General features: G+C 57.6%; 1 protein-coding gene across 15 annotated transcripts; it reads right to left on the bottom strand.

The window, feature by feature from the left end:
• Positions 1–1,356: 1,356 nt before the first annotated feature.
• On the bottom strand, positions 1,357–16,924 carry Wdr93 (WD repeat domain 93). Of its 15 annotated transcripts, none has more exons than XM_070043260.1 (17): positions 16,827–16,897; positions 15,591–16,069; positions 14,624–14,816; positions 13,072–13,136; positions 11,633–11,711; positions 10,446–10,558; positions 10,255–10,296; positions 9,880–9,967; positions 8,161–8,335; positions 8,014–8,084; positions 7,253–7,330; positions 6,499–6,618; positions 6,153–6,366; positions 5,715–5,778; positions 5,065–5,221; positions 4,751–4,955; positions 1,357–1,506 (listed from the first exon to the last, which is right to left on the bottom strand). In XM_070043260.1, the coding sequence occupies exons 2-17, from the start codon at positions 15,891–15,893 to the stop codon at positions 1,422–1,424; spliced, it is 2,052 nt and encodes a 683-aa protein (XP_069899361.1). In that variant the 5' UTR covers positions 15,894–16,069; positions 16,827–16,897; the 3' UTR covers positions 1,357–1,421. The 15 variants fall into 15 exon arrangements, 14 of the variants coding, with proteins under 14 accessions (XP_069899361.1, XP_069899363.1, XP_069899353.1 ...); XM_070043252.1 differs by lacking the exon at positions 1,357–1,506 and adding an exon at positions 1,823–2,956 and having other exon boundaries at positions 16,878–16,924; XM_070043253.1 differs by lacking the exon at positions 1,357–1,506 and adding an exon at positions 1,823–2,956 and having other exon boundaries at positions 15,591–16,030; positions 16,827–16,910.
• Positions 16,925–17,096: the final 172 nt, after the last annotated feature.

The following is a 17,096-nucleotide window of genomic DNA, read 5'->3' as shown; positions in this document are numbered from 1 at the left end:
CACAGCTCTAGGTTCATTTTTAAAACTATCTCAGGGACTTCCCGACCAGGACTAGAAAGTGCCCACGTGTGGAGTGGCCCCCAGGCTGAGCAGGGCCCGCCCCATGCTGGATGGGGCTGGGCAGCGGAGAGGGAGAGGGCAGAGAGGGGTCCGGCGCCGAGCCCTGCCGCCCTGCCAGTGTGTGCGTGAGATACTTGCACTGCCACGGCCTGTCCTGCGCCTCAGCCCCCACCGAAGCGCCTCCAGGACCGAAGCGGGATGAAGTGGAAAGTCTTTCTCTGGTGGGAGTCCACCCAGTTTAGAAAATCTGTTTGCACAGCAAAGGCCCGGAGACTTAGGCTGGGGAATTAAGGTTATTAGCAAGTCTCTTCACAGATAGCGGTGCGGCCAGCCCCTCCCTGCCAGGCCTCTTCTGCCTCCGAAGAGAGTGGCCACTGTGGATGAATATCTGGGTGTGAATTTTCATTAACACATCCCTGCTAATAGCCGGGAGAGTCAGGATTGGGGGTGGAAGGGGTCACCTCCTGCTGGAAGCCCCCCTCTTCGTCTGGCCAGGGCCGCTGACTGCCAGCCCCTCACCCCGCCCTGTGCTGGTGCCCACGCGGGACGGTGGGCCGTGTTGGTGCTGCCACCCTGGTGTGACTCCAGAGTCTGGGTGCTTAACCCCTGGTGTGCCGGCTCAGCTCAAGATCATGGGGCCCAGGACTCTGGGGAGCCCCAGGCCCCGCTGGGAAGGGGGCCGGCTGAGGAGAACAGGGGTGGGGGAGGGAGGAGGAGGTGGAGAAGAGAGAAAAGGGCGGGGAAGAGGAGCGGAGGGGGGAGGGGGGTTGTCCAGGGCCGCTGGCAGTGCGTGTGGCACAGAGGGGAGGTGGGGGAGCAGCCGTGGCAGAGCCCTGTCCGCAGCCCTCCACGGGCGCCCTTCCTGCAGTTCTCTGCGCGGCCACGCGGCGGCGTCCTCGGGGAGCGCTGGGCCGCCGTCCGCTGGCCAGGGCCAGGCCGCTCGGGAAGGTGCGGCTTCCAGAGCCCCTTACAGCCTCCCCCTCCCCGGTGGCGGTGGGCACCGTGCCCTTGTGCGCCCCAGGCCTCTCCTCCCTGCCCTGCCGCCTCTCTTCCCCCTCCCAGGGCTGAGAGCCCCTGCATGGCTGTGGGGTGCAGATGTGGTGTGTGGAGACGAGGGGACGCGGGTGGGGGGGTCTCGGCGGTCTCAGGCGTGCTGACCTGGGCCCCCGGGGGGGGAGGGGGGAGGGGGAAGAGCGAGTGCCTTGCGGTCTGGATCAGCACTGCCATTTATTTGGGTGGCATCTGCCACGCGGGGCCCCGCCATGCCTGTCCCCTCGTCCCCCCCCCCCCCCCGTGGCTTCCTGTCTCCTGGGGGTCCTGTCCTCTCGGGGCGGCCGCCCAGGCCCAGGCGGGTCACCGCTTCACTTCTTCAGGTTCTCTCTGTGGAGCAGCAGGGAGAATCTCCGCAGCCGGCCCCACTGCTCCTGGCTCTTCTGGATCTGGAAGCTGCAGCAGATCAATTGGGGGGGGGGTGAGCGGTGTCCTCCCCCCAGGACAAGGCTGCACCCCTGCGCCGCGGGGCGGGGGAAGCATGGGGGGTGAGCAGTGAGCGGGGTCCTCCCCCCAGGACAAGGCTGCACCCCTGCACCGCGGGGCGGGGGAGGCTGCAAGGCCACGCGCCAAGTGGGTCTCACATCAGTGCCCACGCAGCTGCCCGTCCCCGTGTGTGCAGAGCCGGGCTGCAGGCAGGTGTGTGTATGGGTCTGGCAGTGGGCTGTGGGTGCGGGCTGTCCACCCCCCCCCCCCGTTTCTGCCCTGGGTGCTCAGGTGACATCAGAGCAACAACAAGAGGGCCACTTGGTGGTGGAGGTTTGAATCCGGAGCGGAGTCTCCCACTGGCTAGGCAGGTGCTTTAATGCTGAGCCATGTTTCCAGCCCCCTTCTGCGCTGGTCGCTTTAAGATGGGACTTCACTTTTTGTCTAGGACCAGGCCTGGACCGCAGTCCCACCCTTCCCGCTGTAGTGGGGAGCCAGGCGCGCCGCTGTGCCCAGTTGCTCGAGAGGGACGGACATGTTTCAGGAGCAAGACGATGCTGGCACCGCTGGCTTTGCGGTGAGGCTCTCGCCTCTCTGTCCCTCTTAGCTCAGATCCTCATTTTCTGTTTCCAAGAACTTCTTACATATATTCTTTTGTATTACACACACACACAGTCACAGTCTGGGCTAGAACTCAGGGCTTGGGCACTATCCCAGAGACTGACTAAAAAATGCTAAAACAAAAAGGCTGGGGCAGGGCTTAGTCAGAGCACCTACCTAGCAAGGATGAGACCCCAAGTTCAAGCCCTCGTACCAAATGATGCCAATGAAAGTGTGCGACATACTGTGTGCACACTTATTTTCTCACTTAGAATCTTTCAGGAAACAGCCAGTGCATGGCTATGACCCCTTGCTAAGGAGGTAGAGACAGGTGAGCTGCAGGTTCAAGGCCAGCCTGGGCTGCGTTATGACTCAAAACACAAAGACAAAACAAACCCACAGGAATGGACCCTGGAGTCCCTGTGGGGCATGCTCGGGTCGGCCTCCCTCCTTTGTCCCTTTCTTGGGGGTGTAGGGCTGTGGGGCACATTCGGGTGCGGGAACTGGGCTGGAAACTCAGAATCTGTGTTTCCCGGGGTCCAGGGAACTCATCGGGGGCTGGCAGAGATGGGGACAGCCGCGCAGGCGGGGTCGGGCTGTGCCAGGCAGGCAGCTGGCCGCCGGCCGCTTTGGATCCTGGGCAGAGGCGGCGTCGGCGTCGGCGGGGCGGCTGGGAAGCAGTTTGGCACACGGCGGCAGGTTGGAAACAGCGTGTTGCCACACAGCTTCACCGTTCACCCAGTTTGAGAGGCAGTGGAGGCAACTTGGGACACAGGAGGGGACTGGAAGCTGCAGGGAGGCTCTGCGAGGAGAGGCAAGCCTGTGGGACAAGCGTGCTGCTGACGCGGGTTCTGTGCATGACACGGCTTCCCGCCGGCAGCGGGTGTTTGCGAAATGACAGGCAGAGGGGGGGGGTAGGGGCTATGGGGGAGTCCCAGACGTTAAGCCTCAGAGTGGGGAGAACAAGAACCAAGTGTCGGGCTGGGAAGGCGGCTCAGTGGTAGAGCGCTTGCCTCGCATGCCTGAGGCCCTGGGTTCCATTCCTCAGCACCACATAAGAAAAAAGAAAAAAGCCAGAAGTGGCGCTGTGGCTCAAGTGGTAGAGCGCTAGCCTTGAGCTGAAGAGCTGAGGGACAGCGCCCAGGCCCAGAGCTCAGGCCCCACAACCGATCCCCCCCCGCCCCCAAAAAAAGAACCAAGTGTTTTCCCAACCAGAAATGGCTCAGCAGTGCTGACTCGGCCTCTTCCCCGCCGAGGCCACGGGAGGCAGGGAGGCCCGTCAGTCACGGACGGAGACCACCGAACCCGGCTTCCCAGAGCCGCAGGCTCCGGCCCTCCCTACAGACCCGGCCTGGCCGCTTCCCACCGCCCATTTCACCTGACAGTGGGTGGACCGCACGCACGCACGCACGCACATACGCACGCACGTGGGCTGTCCACACAGAAGCCACACGCCACTGCGCCACGTGCCCGCCTTGCCCTGACCTGGGCCCAGGACTGGGCTGTGGACAGCACTGGACAGCTGGGCCCTAGCCTCCACTGTGCAAAGGCTTCACACCTGTCAAAGCACACACACCGTCCGACGCGCCTTCCCCTAGTCTCCAGCTGTTAGCGTTTCCTCTCTCTCTCCTCCCGCCTCTGTCTACGGATACTTTCCTGAGCCATTGACAGCAGCGCCCGCCTCCGGAGAGCTGGGCGAGGGTCAGAACCCTCTCCGTAGGGAATAGCCGGGCAGCGGTGGTGTGCTGCTGGTCAAGGTGGTGTCCCCTGACCCTCCCTCAAGACTCGGGAGCCCCGCCCTCGGAGGGCCGCGGAGGGGCCGCTGTCCCCGGCACTGCCAGCAGGACACGCACGGTTGCGTGGTCCGGCCTGCCAGGTTTTGAGAAGTCACGCTGTGCTCGGCGCTCCCGTGTAACCAGCCACGCGCAGTGTCCAGGCCAGACGCTGGAGGCTCACACCTGTATGCCTAGCAACTCAGGAGACAGAGGTCTGAGGATCAAGGTTCAAAGCCAGTCTGTGCAGACAAATCAGGGAAACTCTTATCTCCAACTACCCAGCAAAAAGCTGGAAGTGGGGTGTGTGTGGCTCAAGTGGTACAACACCAGCCTTGAGTGAAAAAGCCAATCAAGGGCAAGGCCCTGAGTTCAAGCCCCAGTATTGGCACATATATGCACACACACACACACATACACACACATCCAGAACACAGCCTGCTGAGGAAGAAAGCAGGCTCTGCGAGGCCAAGCAGCTCATGCCAGGTATTTTTTTTTTTTTTTTTTTTTTTGGTTGGTCGTGGGGCCTGAACTCTGGGGCCTGAACTCTGGGCCTGGGCGCTGTCCCTCAGCTCTTCAGCTCAAAGCTAGCACCCTACCACTTGAGCTACAGCGCCACTTCTGGCTTTTTTCTGCTTATGTGGTGCTGAGGAATGGAACCCAGGGCCTCATGCACGCGAGGCGAGCGCTCTACCACTGAGCCACCTTCCCAGCCCATCATGCCAGGTTTTGAACCGGGTCTATGAAGCTCCGATCACATCTCGGGTCAGGTTATCTCAGGTGCTGTGCCTGTATAGGGCTGAGCCGGGGGGGGGGGGGGGGGGGGCGGGGTCAGCCTTCACCTGCTCTGGAGCAGGTGCTCACAGATCGTCTCCAGAGGCTGTGCCTGCGGGATGGCCTTGCTGTAGGCCAGGTCCTTCTGCGAGATGGCGTTGTTCTTGCACATGTCTTGCAGGGGCGGATAGGTCTCGAAGTTAAACCAGAAGATGGAGTTGGGGACTTCCTTGCTGTCGTCCGTGGGTTTGGTGTGTCCGCGCGGGTAGCCTCCTGGAGGAGGCGAGGTTCTGCGTCATTGCCTGCTCCGTGGTTGCTGGGGTTCTGGGGGAGCCCCCAGGTGCCGGGAATAGTTGGCTGTCTGTGCCCCGCCCCCCCGTACCGTGGAGCAGGAAATACGGGTGTTGTGAGGACACGGCAAACATGGGCTCCCAGGGGAAGGGCAGCTCATGGCTCACGGGGGGCACGAAGGCACAGAGGACCTGGGCCTTGCCCACATCCATGAGGTTCACAGAGCCGTTCTTGGTGAACAGCAGCACCTAGGGAGCGGAGCGGCAGTGGGTGGGGCCTCCGGACGCCCCCACCCCCACCCCCGCTGAAAGCCCAGGGTCGACTGAGTGGCCGTTCAGGTCACCATCTGCTGTCCACGGCCCAGCTCGAGGGCCCGGCCTCTGCTCCCCATAGCAGGGAAGGCGGTGCCCAGGCACAGGCCACCCCCCGTGCCCCCCATCCCCGCTCTCCAGTCCTCGTGATCACGGTGCTGTGTGAATCGGGATGGCCTCCCGTTTGCCCCTTTGATTTCTGGGAGTTCTGCAGGTTCCAGCCTCGCCCCTGTGCCCCCCCTTGCTCCTCCGGGACCTCCCTGCCCCCCCAAACCATCCTCTCATTCCGCCAGAGCCTCACCACCAGCCCCAGACGAACTTCTCTGCACCCAAAAGCCAGTCCGTCCAGCACATAGCACGCTGTCAACAGGTATTTTGGGAGGGAAAGGTGGCGGTACTCACAGGACAGAAAAGCAAGGTGGGAACCTACCACGCCAGGCAGGGTTGGGACGGGCGCCACCGTGCACACTGCTTCTTCTGGGTGCGTCTCAGTCCTGCCGGACACAAAGCACACGAGCAGCTCCTACTTAAAAGGTTTCACGCTTTCGGCCTCCTCTCCTAGGCCTCTGCCCCGGGAAACCTCCGCGTGCAGCAGGAGGTAAAACCTAGAACCGCCCACATTCCACTAGCAGGGGATGCTTCGTGAAAGCCACATGGAAGCGGCCTGCACCGAGCGCCATGCTGCACGCCTGCCATCCCCGCACTTGGACAGCTGAGGTCGGCTTGTGAGTTCAAGGCCAGCCTGGGCTGCGTAGCGGGTGCGTTTTGACCGTGTGGATGCAGGCCACCATGGGTTTGCTCTGCCCACCAGAGCCTGCACGTGGCCAACGGAAGGGGCATGTTTGACCAGGAAACGCTGTCCGCAGACCTTCTCAGGAGCTCGGTGCTGCTGGGGCACTGCGCACCATCCGCTGTCACCAGGTGCAGGGAGCTGTTGGTGCACAGCACCACGCACTTCATGCATGACTTCACTGTGCCCTCGGGGAACAGGCTCTGCCCTTGGTGGACCACGAAGTACCGCAGGAAGTGAATGCTTTTGCACAGATTTTCCTCAGGAAGCGCCACGACCCCCAGGGGGAATCCTGGAGAGAGGAAACCCACGTGGCAGATGGGGACAGTCTGTGTGTGTGTGTGTGTGTGTGTGTGTGTGTGCATGTGCGTGTATGTGCCTGTGTGTTGGTGTGTGTCTTGGTGGGGCAGGAGGGGTGGCTCACCCTCAGACATGTCCCAGATCGTGAGCACGCCGTCCTCACAGGCCAGCACCAGGTAGGAGCAGGAGGGGCTGAGCTGGGACACGGTGATGGGTGCCGCGCAGGGCCACACCCCCTCGGGGTCTGGGGGGTAGAGGAGGGGAGTGTCAGCCCCCTCCCTGCAGGCCCCCCCCTGCAGACCCCCCCCCCTGCACCGCACTCTCCACCTCTCTCCCTCTGATGGTCCAAGGGCCTTTCCAACATGGTGTAGCATCAGTGTCTGCACTGGGGCTTGAATTCAGGGCCTGGGCGCTGTCACTTAGCTCTTCCACTCAAAGCTGGTGCTCTACTACTTGAGCCGCAGCTCTCTCCTTGTGGCCTCTTGGTAGTTTAGAGATCAGAGTCCTGTCCAGGCTGGGTTTGAACTGTGATCCTCGGATCTCAGCTTCCTGAGTAGCCAGGATGACAGGCGTGAGCACTGGCGCCCGGCTTTCCTAGGAGGTTTCTATTTCTGGATTTTGCTCGTCACGGGAAACTCACTTTAGGGCTCAGCGCCGTGCAGTTAACCGGCTCTGATGCAGCCAGGAGGCACCACCTCTGAACCTAGGCCACCCTCCCCCTCAGCTTCCCTGCGTGGGGTCCCCGTGGCCTACGTCCGATCTGTCCAGGGGCTGCCCCTTGAGGTGGCTCCTCAGCCAGGGAGTACCCCATTTGTACCTGCACAGCTGTGGTGTTCTAGTGTGAGCCGAGCGCGCCAGGCGCCCAGGGAGGACCTTACCCTTCATCACTCGGTTCAGGGAGTAGAGGAAGAAGTTGTGGCTGCCAGTCCAGTGCACGCCGATGACGCAGGCTGCTCCTGGGGTGGACGGGAGGCCAGGGCCGGGTAAGCCCGGAAGCCTCTGTGCTTCCGCACTTTGGCTCCTGCACTGGCTTCTGGCCGGGAGAATGGGAGCAAGTGCGCTCGGCTGCTTTCCTGTCAGCTAGGCATTTGTGTCTCCTTGGTCGCTGGGGTTTGTGTGTGCGTGTGCGTGCATATGTGCCTCTGTGTATGTGTGTGTACTAGGGCTGTGTGTGTGTACTAGGTAGGGCTTGAACTCAGGGACTCGTGCTCTTGTTTGGCTTTGCAGCTCAAGGCTAGCGCTCCTCCACCTGAACCACACCTCCACTCTGGCCTGTGGGGTTTTTTTGTTTTCTGTTTTTTTGGGGGGTCCGGTCGTGGGCCTGAACTTGGCCTAGGCGCTGTCCCTCAGCTCTTCAGCTCCAGGCTAGCGCTCTACCATTTGAGCCACAGCGCCACTTGTGGCTTTTTTTCTTTTTGCTTATATGGTGCTGGGGAATCGAACCCAGGGCCTCATGCATGCAAGGCAAGCGCTCTACCACTGAGCCACCTTCCCAGCCCCTGGCCTGTGGGGTTTTTATCTGGGGTTTGCTGGCCTTGTGGCCTGATCCCATGGAACCCTCAGGCTCTATACCCCCAACCTCTCCTGCCCCCCCCCCCCGCCAGCTTGCCACATGCCACGTGGACGGGAGTGCACTCACCCGGGGGGCCCTTGACTTCTCCGGGGATCAGCGTGATGCAGCTGGGGAGCAGGAAGTGGAACATGGCTGAGCTGAGGGGGGGAACGGTGTCAGCGGGGCTCATGCTGGCTGGCGGGGGGGGGGAGGGCATCTGCCAGCCCAGCTCACCTGAGCGGCTCCTCCACCTCCTGGTCAGGGTCCAGGTACTTCTTGTAGGAGGAGTAGAAGATGTCCATGTGCTGCTCCCACTGGCTCTCCCGGATGAAGTGGTTCTGCCCCGAGCCCAGCCCGTACCAGTCTTCCATTTTGCTAAACACTTCCAGGGGGCTTTTAAATGTGGTACCTTGGTTGAAAAGATGCCAGGATGCAGCCCCGCGCCACGCAGGCGCCCCTCCCTCCTGCTTTCTGTCTTGGGAATCTCTGGGGAGGGCTCAGGGGTCTGCGCCGCTGTCTCCATCCGCTCAGGGCCCACTCCTGCCGTCAGATGCCTCTTGCAGCCCTTCCCAGCACCCGCGCCGTTCCATTTGGCAGCCTTGGTCTCTCCCAGTGTTGGTGTGCACTGCATCACCTGCCTTTAAAACCCTCCTCTTGCCGGGTATAGTCCTAGCTACTCAGGAGCTGAGGTCTGAGGATGGAGTTCAAAGTCAGCCAGGGCAGAAAAGTCCCCAAAGATGCTCTCTTTTTTCTTCCTTTTGGTGTGGGGCTTGAACTTTGGGCCTGGGTACTGTCCCTCAGCGTTTCAACTCAAGGCCAGCGTTCTACCACTTGAGCCACAGCACCACTTCCAGTTTTCTGGTGTTTCATTGGAGATAAAAAGTCTCACAGCCGGGCGCTGGTGGCTCACGCCTGTAATCCTAGCTACTCAGGAGGCTGAGATCTGAGGATCGCGGTTCAAAGCCAGCCCGGGCAGGAGAGACCGTGAGACTCCTATCTCCAATAAACCACCAGAAAACCGGAAGTGGCGCTGTAGCTCAAGTGGTAGAGCACTCGCCTTGAGCTGAAGAGCTGAGGGACAGCGCCCAGGCCCGGAGTTCAAGCCCCATGACCGACAAAAAAAAAAAAAAAAAAAAAAAGTCTCACAGACTTTTCTGCCCAGGCTGGTTTTGAACCAAGATCCTCAGATCTCAACTTTCTGAGTAGCTAGGATGACAGGTGTGGGCCACTGGCACCCAGCTAAGAGACTCTAATCTCCAGTTAGCCACTCAGAAACTGGAAGTGGTAGGGCTGGGAAGGTGGCTCAGTGGTAGAGCGCTTGCCTTGCATGCCTGAGGCCCTGGGTTCGATTCCTCAGCACCACATAAGCAAAAAGAAAAAAAAAAGCTGGAAGTGGCACTGTGGCTCAAGTGGTAGAGTGCTAGCATTGAGCACAAATAGGCTCAAGGACAGTGCTCAGGCCCTGAGTTCAAGCCCCACAACAAAGAAAGAAAGAAGGAAAGAAAAAGAAAGAAAGAAAGAAAACAAGCTTCCTCTTAAGATAGGAAGTGGTGGCTCATGCCCGTGGTCCTAGCTACTCAGGAGGCCAAGATCCAATCACAGTTCAAAGCCAGCCCAAACAGAAGAGTCTGAAACTCCATCTCCAAAATGAAGTGGAGACATGGCTCAAGTGGTAGTGTGGCAGCCTTGGACAGAAAAGCCAAGCAAGAAGATGAGGCTCTTGAGTTCAAGCTGAAGAACCGGCTCCACAAGCCCCCGGCTCCCTTTCCCAATCTGTAAGGCTGCTAGCATCCTGCCCATGCCCACATTTTCCTGTTTTTAGGTCCCGGAAGCTTACAAATTTAAAATAGCTTCTTCTTTAGAAGTATGCATTGAATCTATTGCCGTCATAAATAGAAAAGGCTGAGGAGGGGAAGTGGAGCCGGAGATGGCTGTGTCAGCGGGTCCACTGACCTGACACGGGCTTGGGCGGCTTGATCTTCATAAGGTAGGACGGATGGGTCAGCTTAATATCTCCGCGGAAGCTGATGGGCCCATCCTGCTAAGGAGAAGGCACAGCCGGTCAGCCCGGGCTTGGAGATGGGAAGAGCCATCTTGGAGAAACCCCGGCCCTCAGCCAGAGCAAGTGCTGCAAACAGGGACCGAGGGTGAGGACATGATGGTGGCGCCCTTAGGTCAGGCCCCTGACTCGGGGTGAGGGACACTTCTCCGGTGGGAACACACAGGTGAAGACTGAGGACGGGTCCCCCAGGTGCAAATTCACCTCAAAACCACAACCTTTAAAGTGCACCTCTAGCCATGCTGGGGATCTTCCTTAAAGTTTCTTACCAGTGTGTCTAAGTTTTCTGAAGGAACGTTGTCGAGCGCGTTCTGAGGAGGGAAGAGAGGGGTTAATTCCCAGCAGGTTTGCTGAGGAGCCCTCCTGCCCCCTCTGCCATTGCTCCTGGGTGTGGGGGGGTACACGCCGGGTGTGGAGGGGCAGGGTGTGGGGGGGCCGGGGCAATGGCAGTGTTTCCTACCATGGGTTTGACTTTTCTCTTTGAATTCAGGTTGGACTGCGGGTGCTCCGTCTCCTTGAACCACATGTCCTTGGGCAGTCTGTACACTTCCAGCCAAAGCTCCCCAGCCCCTGCTACGGGAACAAAGGGCCATTGAGCAAGTGCAGCGCCTTTGGCTGGGGAAGGCCCTTTTCTTGGAACTACAGCCTGGCCGGGAGACTGGGAGATGGGCCCCGCCGCATGGCCCCGGGCAGCAACTGGAATGGGCTGGAGGGGCAGCCATTTCATAATGGTTTTTGCAAGTTCCACTCTCAAAATAACCTTCCCAGGAAGAGCTGTCGGTCCCCTCCAGCCGCCCTCTGCAGGGAGTCAGGGCTTCGCCCGGGCAGTGCTCGCTCCATGCTGAGAGCTGTCCCTGTCCGCCGAGCAAGTGGGGAGGGCCAGGGAAGGAGGGGCTGGACTGGCTGTGGCCACCGCTTTGTCACCCACAGGCTCAACTTCAATAGGAAGCCTGCCAAGCTAGGGAGGTGGCTCATTGGCTCATGCCTGTAATCCCTGCTACTTGGGGGCTAAAATTGTGAGCCCCAAGTTCTTAACACCCTCCCCATCTTAACCAATAAAGAGCTGGGCATGAGCTAGGTGCTGGTGGCTCACATCTGTCATCCTAGCTACTCAGGAGACTGAGATCTGAGGATCGCAGTTCAAAGCCAGCCTGGGCAGGAAAGTCTGTGAGACTCTTATCTCCAATGAACCACCAGAAAACCAAAGTGGTGCTGTGGCTCAAGTGGTAGCTGAATAGCTCAGGCCCAGTGCCCAGGCTCAGAGTTCAGGCCCCACCACCAAGGGAAGAAAAAAAAAAAAAAGCTGGGCATGGTGGGTTTGCCTGTCAGCCCAGCTGTGAGGAAACCCGAACAGGAGGATCTTGATCCAGTGCAGCCCCAGGCAAAAATCTACATGGTTACGAGTGACACACGCAGGACAGTCAGTGGGGGCTGGGGCAGTCTGGCCGGCGATCGGCCGCCAGCAGCCGCGCTATTGGGTGGTACTGTGCCAGTGTCATTTGCATCCTGGTCGTGTTCCTCAGTGCGGGCTTGGGAGAGCTGGCAGGAGGACCCAGGAGAGTTGTGTTCTCTCCCTGCATCTCTGCCCTAGGTGTAAAGTGATCTCTAGGAAAGAGGCTCCAGGAGTGGCTGCAGATGAGGCCTTGCCTTGCAGGAGGATGGCCATGAAGTCGCCGCCTTTGGAGATCTCCACGTGGAGGCAGGTGTTCTGCTTGCTGCTCTCCTCCTGCCGGGAGAGGCACAGCCTGGTCACCGGAGGCAGAGTCCCCGCCACCGAGGACAGAGACATCTGCTTCCCACTTCTTGGCCCTGGGCAGCGGGGCAGGAGCAGGGCAACAGGCTTTTCAGGCCTAATTCCTGGTGATTTGGGCCCAGGTGTGGGAATCTCCCCGCTAGGTTGGCAAACCCAGAAATCTGTGCTGACGTTTGGTTATTCAGATGATTGAAGTAAGCTCTAATATGTCACCAAATAATCAGCTGGTTGCTGCATGAAAGGCGAGATGCAAGCGTGGCCTGAAACCTCAGATTGTGGGAAGCTGAGATAGGCTCAGGATGATCACACGCTACCTTTAAGGGGCGTGAAGATGACTAGTGAAATAAGGAGCCTGGACTAGTTGGGTTGATAAGCTCCTTAATGAAGGATTAATTCCTTTGGGATCTTTCTTGATTGATTTTTGCTGTACTGGTAATTGGTTGATCCCAGTGCTTCAAGCTGGCTAAGCAAGCCACACCCCAGGTCTTTCCTTTCCTTTCCTTTCCTTTCCTTTGTGTGTGTGTGTATGTGTGTGCGCGCGTGTGCTCGTGCAGTACTGAGGTTTGAACTCAGGGTCTCTAGCTCTTGCTTGGCCTTTTTTTAAACTCAAGACTGGTGTTACACCACTTGAACCACATTTTCCAGCTTTGTGCTGGTTAGTTGGAGATAAAAGTCTCACAGATTTTTCTGCTCAGGCTAGTTTGGAATGTTCCAGAGATATCTGTCACATCTATTTGGACTAAACTGTCATCTAGTTCTGAAGTTTCTTTTCTTTTCTTTTTTTTGTGTCTAGTCGTGGGGCTTGAACTCTGGGTCTGGGCACTGTCCCTCAGCTCTTCAGCTCAAGGCTAGTGCTCTACCATTTGAGCCACAGCGTCACTTCCGGCTTTTTTCTTTTTTCTTATGTGGTGCTGAGGAATTGAACCCAGGGCCTCAGGCATGCAAGGCAAGCGCTCTACCACTGAGCCACCTTCCCAGCCCCTGAAGTTTCTTTTATTTTGACTTCCATTGTTTGGGTGACTTGTTGGGGAGAGTGGTATTGAAGTCCCCCACTATTTCTTTTTTTTTTTTTTTTGTCAGTCATGAGCCTGAACTCTGGGCCTGGGCACTGTCCCTTAGCTCTTCAGCTCAAGGCTAGCGCTCCACCACTGAGCCACCTTCCCAGCCATCCCTCACTATTTCTGTGCTGAGGTCTAGCAGTACTTGTAAGTCCAGAAATGTTTGTCTGGTGAACTTGGATGTGTTAACATTTGGTGTGGGTATTTCTTCTTCATGAACTTCTCCCTTTATCTGAAGTCACCTTCTTCTAAAAGCAAAAAGAACAGGAACTTACTGCTTCGTTGATGGCTTTGATGTGGTAAAGAGAGTCCTTATAAAAGTAAAACAGTCTAAGGACACCTGAAACAGAGACACAGGTGGGGATGTAAGCCAGGGAGGCCGCTGCTCACCTGCCTGCTCCCCACCCCTTCCTCCAGCCTCAGCTGCAGCGAGCCTGCCCCCTCCTGGGTCCCCTCTGCCGACCTAAGACTACCTGCATCCCCCACATGCCTCCAGGGCGCACATCTGCCACCCCAAAACACCCTGCTGGGGCTCTTCAGTCGTTTCTGCTTCTCCCTGTGCTGAGCCGAGCTCCTCCTGCCAGCTCAGTCTCTGAGCCTCGGCTCACCTCAGCCAGGAGGCTCCTCCTGCCTGGAGCTCTGCCCACTCAGCCACTCCAGCATTCCGCTTCCCGCCCCATCCCAGCGTGCCGTCCCCACACACTGCAATTTAGCGCCAGACATCCAGATTTACCTTGGCAGCCAAGACAGAGAGCCCATAAAGGCACCTGGCTCTCTGTGGGGGAACTCATCCGTCTAATTGGACCTGATGAAGGTCCGTGGGGCCCCTGCTCCATGCCAGGGGAGGACGCCTCCGATTCCTCATCGTGAGGGCTGGCGTGTGCAAAACAAGTCCTTTCTCTAGACCTACTCCTGCCACCGGGGCATCAGCATTCCCACAGAGACAGCCTCCGGCTGAAGTCCACACGCACTCCACTGCAGTTCTTACCAAGCAACGTGGCTGTCCTCTCCAGTGATGCCAGGCCGGGGAGGGGGCAGGGAACCCCCTTTCTCTGCACCCCACGCATGCCATTTGTCACCCACTAAGTCTTTTTATTGTATTTTCCTTTCGCTTATTTGTTGTTCTTGTTGTTGTTGTTGTTGGTCCGGGGTCTTGAACTCAGAGCCTGGGTCCTGGATCTGAGCTTTTTCACCCAAGGCTAGCACTCTACCACTTTGAGCCACAGCGCCACTTCTGGTTTTCTGGTGGTTCATTGGAGGTAAAAGTCTCATGGACTTTCCTACCTCGGCTGGCTTCCAGTGGCAAGCCGAAGATCTCAGCTTCCTGAGTAGTGAGGATTATAGGCATGAGCCACTGGTGCCAGGTTTTTATTAAGCTTATTTTGAATTTACACTTACAGGAAAGTTGCATAAAGATAGCACACCAAAAATTCCTTTGTGCTGCCTGCCGGTGACTTACACCTGTAAATGTAACTGATGCTGAGAGCTAAGAATCAGGTTCAAAGCCAGCTCTGGCAAACAAATCCAAGAGATTTTGTTTTTTAATCTCCAGTTAGCCAGCAAAAAACCCCTAAGAGGAAGTATGGCTCAAGTAGCAGGGCACCAACCTTGAGCTAAAAAGCAAAGCAAAAGTGCAAGGCCTTGAGTTCAAGCCCCGGCAGTGGCATAAACAAACAGGCTAACGTGAAACACGGGCGTCGTGCCTGGCATGTCATACTCGTGCTGCTAATTCTGGAGCCTGCCTCTACCTGGAGGGAGAAGATACTGAACACCAGCCCACAGATCCCCGTAGATCAGGCTAAAAAGGGAAATCAAAAGGATAAATACCCAGTTCATCCACTGTAGCAATAAGTATTTCACTCCCCAGATCTGCAGCCCAGATGGCAGTGACATCAGCCTTAAGTTTCTCCCAGACGTATATCCGTCTAGCATTGGACAGGTGGTAGATGGAGAAGCCCTTAGTTCCGCCGATGAACAGATAGTCTTGGGAAATAGCCATGCAAGTGGATATTCTGTTGAGCTGGGAAAACAAAATCAAAGAAGAGAAAAGAAAAAAAAATTATTCTTGGCTGTCTTCAAGTATGAGGAGCTCATGCTCCAAAGAGGGTCCAGGGCCCTTCCTAGAGAGAGCACCCCCAAATTGATGGTGTCTCACTTTGAGCTGTAAGAGGCCAGGGGAAGTGATGTACATTTCCAAGACAAAACAGGACCACAGGCCCCAGCTCCGCTCACCTAGGACCGTGGGAGCAGCAGCAGCTGAGGTTCTGAGATTCTCCACCATGGAGCAAGACAACTGTATGCCTACATTAAGGTAGGTTTTCGATATCTCTAGCTGAGTGGGAAAGCACTCCTATATAATTTTCAATTAGCTAGAACACCTTATTTCCCCAGGAAACTACTAGATCAGTTTTCTTCAACCACAGCATTCCTACAATAGCTCAGATGTGCGCCAGTCTTATTAAATGAAGGTTTCCGGCTGGGAATGTGGCTTAGTGGTAGAGTGCTTGCCTAGCATGTATGAAGCTCTGGGTTCGATTCTTCAGTACCACATAAATAGGAAAAAAAAAAAAAAGCCTGTAGTGGCGCTGTGGTCCAAGTAGTAGAGTGCTAGCCTTGAGCAAAAGAACCTCAGGGACAGTGCCCAGGCCCTGAGTTCAAGTCCAGAACTGGCAAAAAAATAAAATGAAGGTTTCTGGCTGGAATTCTTCCCCTGGCTCAGGTTTTCTTATCTATCATTCACACTCAGGGGAGAGTGCACGCCCCCCCCCCATTAGCTCCCTGGTGTGTACCTTACCTGGATTTCCTCCTGCGGAGGATACACGGTAGGCCTGACCCGGTTGAGTTCAGCTTCCCTCACTGTTTCCCTCTCTTCAATAACTTCCCATATCTGATCAAACAGGAGGTTCAGCACCTTGTTGATCATCCGGTAAGGCTGTGGCAGGGAATCCAGACCCTGATCTGGGTCAAGGAAGGTGTAATCCTTCTCATCGTCCTTATGCCAGTCCTTCTCTGTTGGGGGTGGAACCTCCTGCGGCCCCTTTCTTGTGAAATTAGGGAGTCTTGTCTTCTGAGCCTGACCTCCCTTGGAGGAGGACATCGCAGAGGTGGCCCTGGGAGCTTCTGCTCGCCCACAAGAAGCTGAGCACAAAGGAAGCAACGGAAATGAAGCAGGCACAGAGTGCCGAGTCCTACAAGGACTGTTTGTTCCAGAGACTGGTGTACTTGATCACAGTCCTAGAACATGACAGATGGGTCAACCCAAGGTGAGATGTGCTGTGAAGGAGGAGTAGAATTTAGAATCGTGTTGCTTTTTTTTTTTTTTTTGGTGGGGCTTGAACTCTGAGCCTTGAGCTCTTGCTTAACACCTGTCATCCAGGCCGGCCCGCTACCACTTGAGCCACACTTCCAGCTTTTTGGTGGTTAATTTGAGAGAAGTGTCTCAGGAGAACAACAGACGTGCACGTGTGGCCCGAGCAGTCTGACCAGCCATGAGCTCCTAGGATAGAGCCAGGCGGGAGTGCAAGGCCCTGAGTTCAAGTCCCTGGACCAGCACAAAAGAAGGAAAAGGGAAAAAAAAATTCCAAAAAGTGAGCTGGGCCTCCCGGGTCATTGTTGAAGGCACATTCACCAGGCGGGAGCACAGAGCTTGGTTTATCGAGTAACTTCTGATTTTTAAACATTTGAACATCCAACATAGCGGACTGGGGCCTCGCGCCACACCTCCAGACCTGTCAGGGGCAGGCGGATCTGACCCAGGGAGCAAAGGTCACAAAGGTAGACGGGCCCTTACTTTGTGGTCTGCGCCTCGAGTGGGCCGACGCTCGCTGCCCTCTTCCTCCATCCTTCGTGGAGTAACCCCAAGACTCCACCAGAGCGGGCCTAGCTCCAGGGCAGGGACCCCCCCCATCTCCTCAGCAAAGGCCCGGGGGTCTCGGGCTGGGGAGCCCGGCCGAAGTTCCCTTCGGCGTTCCCCCGTACTCGGCCTCCCCGGGACCTCCGGCTGGAGGGGGACGGCCCCTCACATTCTCACCTGGAGACCATCAGGAGGCCCTTGAGGGCAAGAGACAGACGTCCGGCTCACCTGGTCTGGCGGCGGCGTGGCGTCGCCTTGGTAACCACAACTTCCGGTTCCGACCGGAAGCCCGCGAAGCGCTCGGCGATAGGCGCGTCCTCTCGTGGGCGGAGCCCAGTCCCTGCTCTCCAGGAGGAGGTGGGCGTGTCCCCTCAGTGGGCGGAGTCTCGGGCCCGCCCTCCTGGGGGAGGTGGGCGTGTCCCCTCAGTGGGCGGAGTCTCGGGCCCG

This window comes from Dipodomys merriami, unplaced genomic scaffold (genome assembly GCF_024711535.1).
Source record: "Dipodomys merriami isolate MVZ:Mamm:240054 unplaced genomic scaffold, mDipMer1.0.p SCAF_33, whole genome shotgun sequence".
Classification (NCBI taxonomy): Eukaryota; Metazoa; Chordata; class Mammalia; order Rodentia; family Heteromyidae; genus Dipodomys; species Dipodomys merriami.
This window is presented reverse-complemented; position numbering and strand designations above follow the sequence as displayed.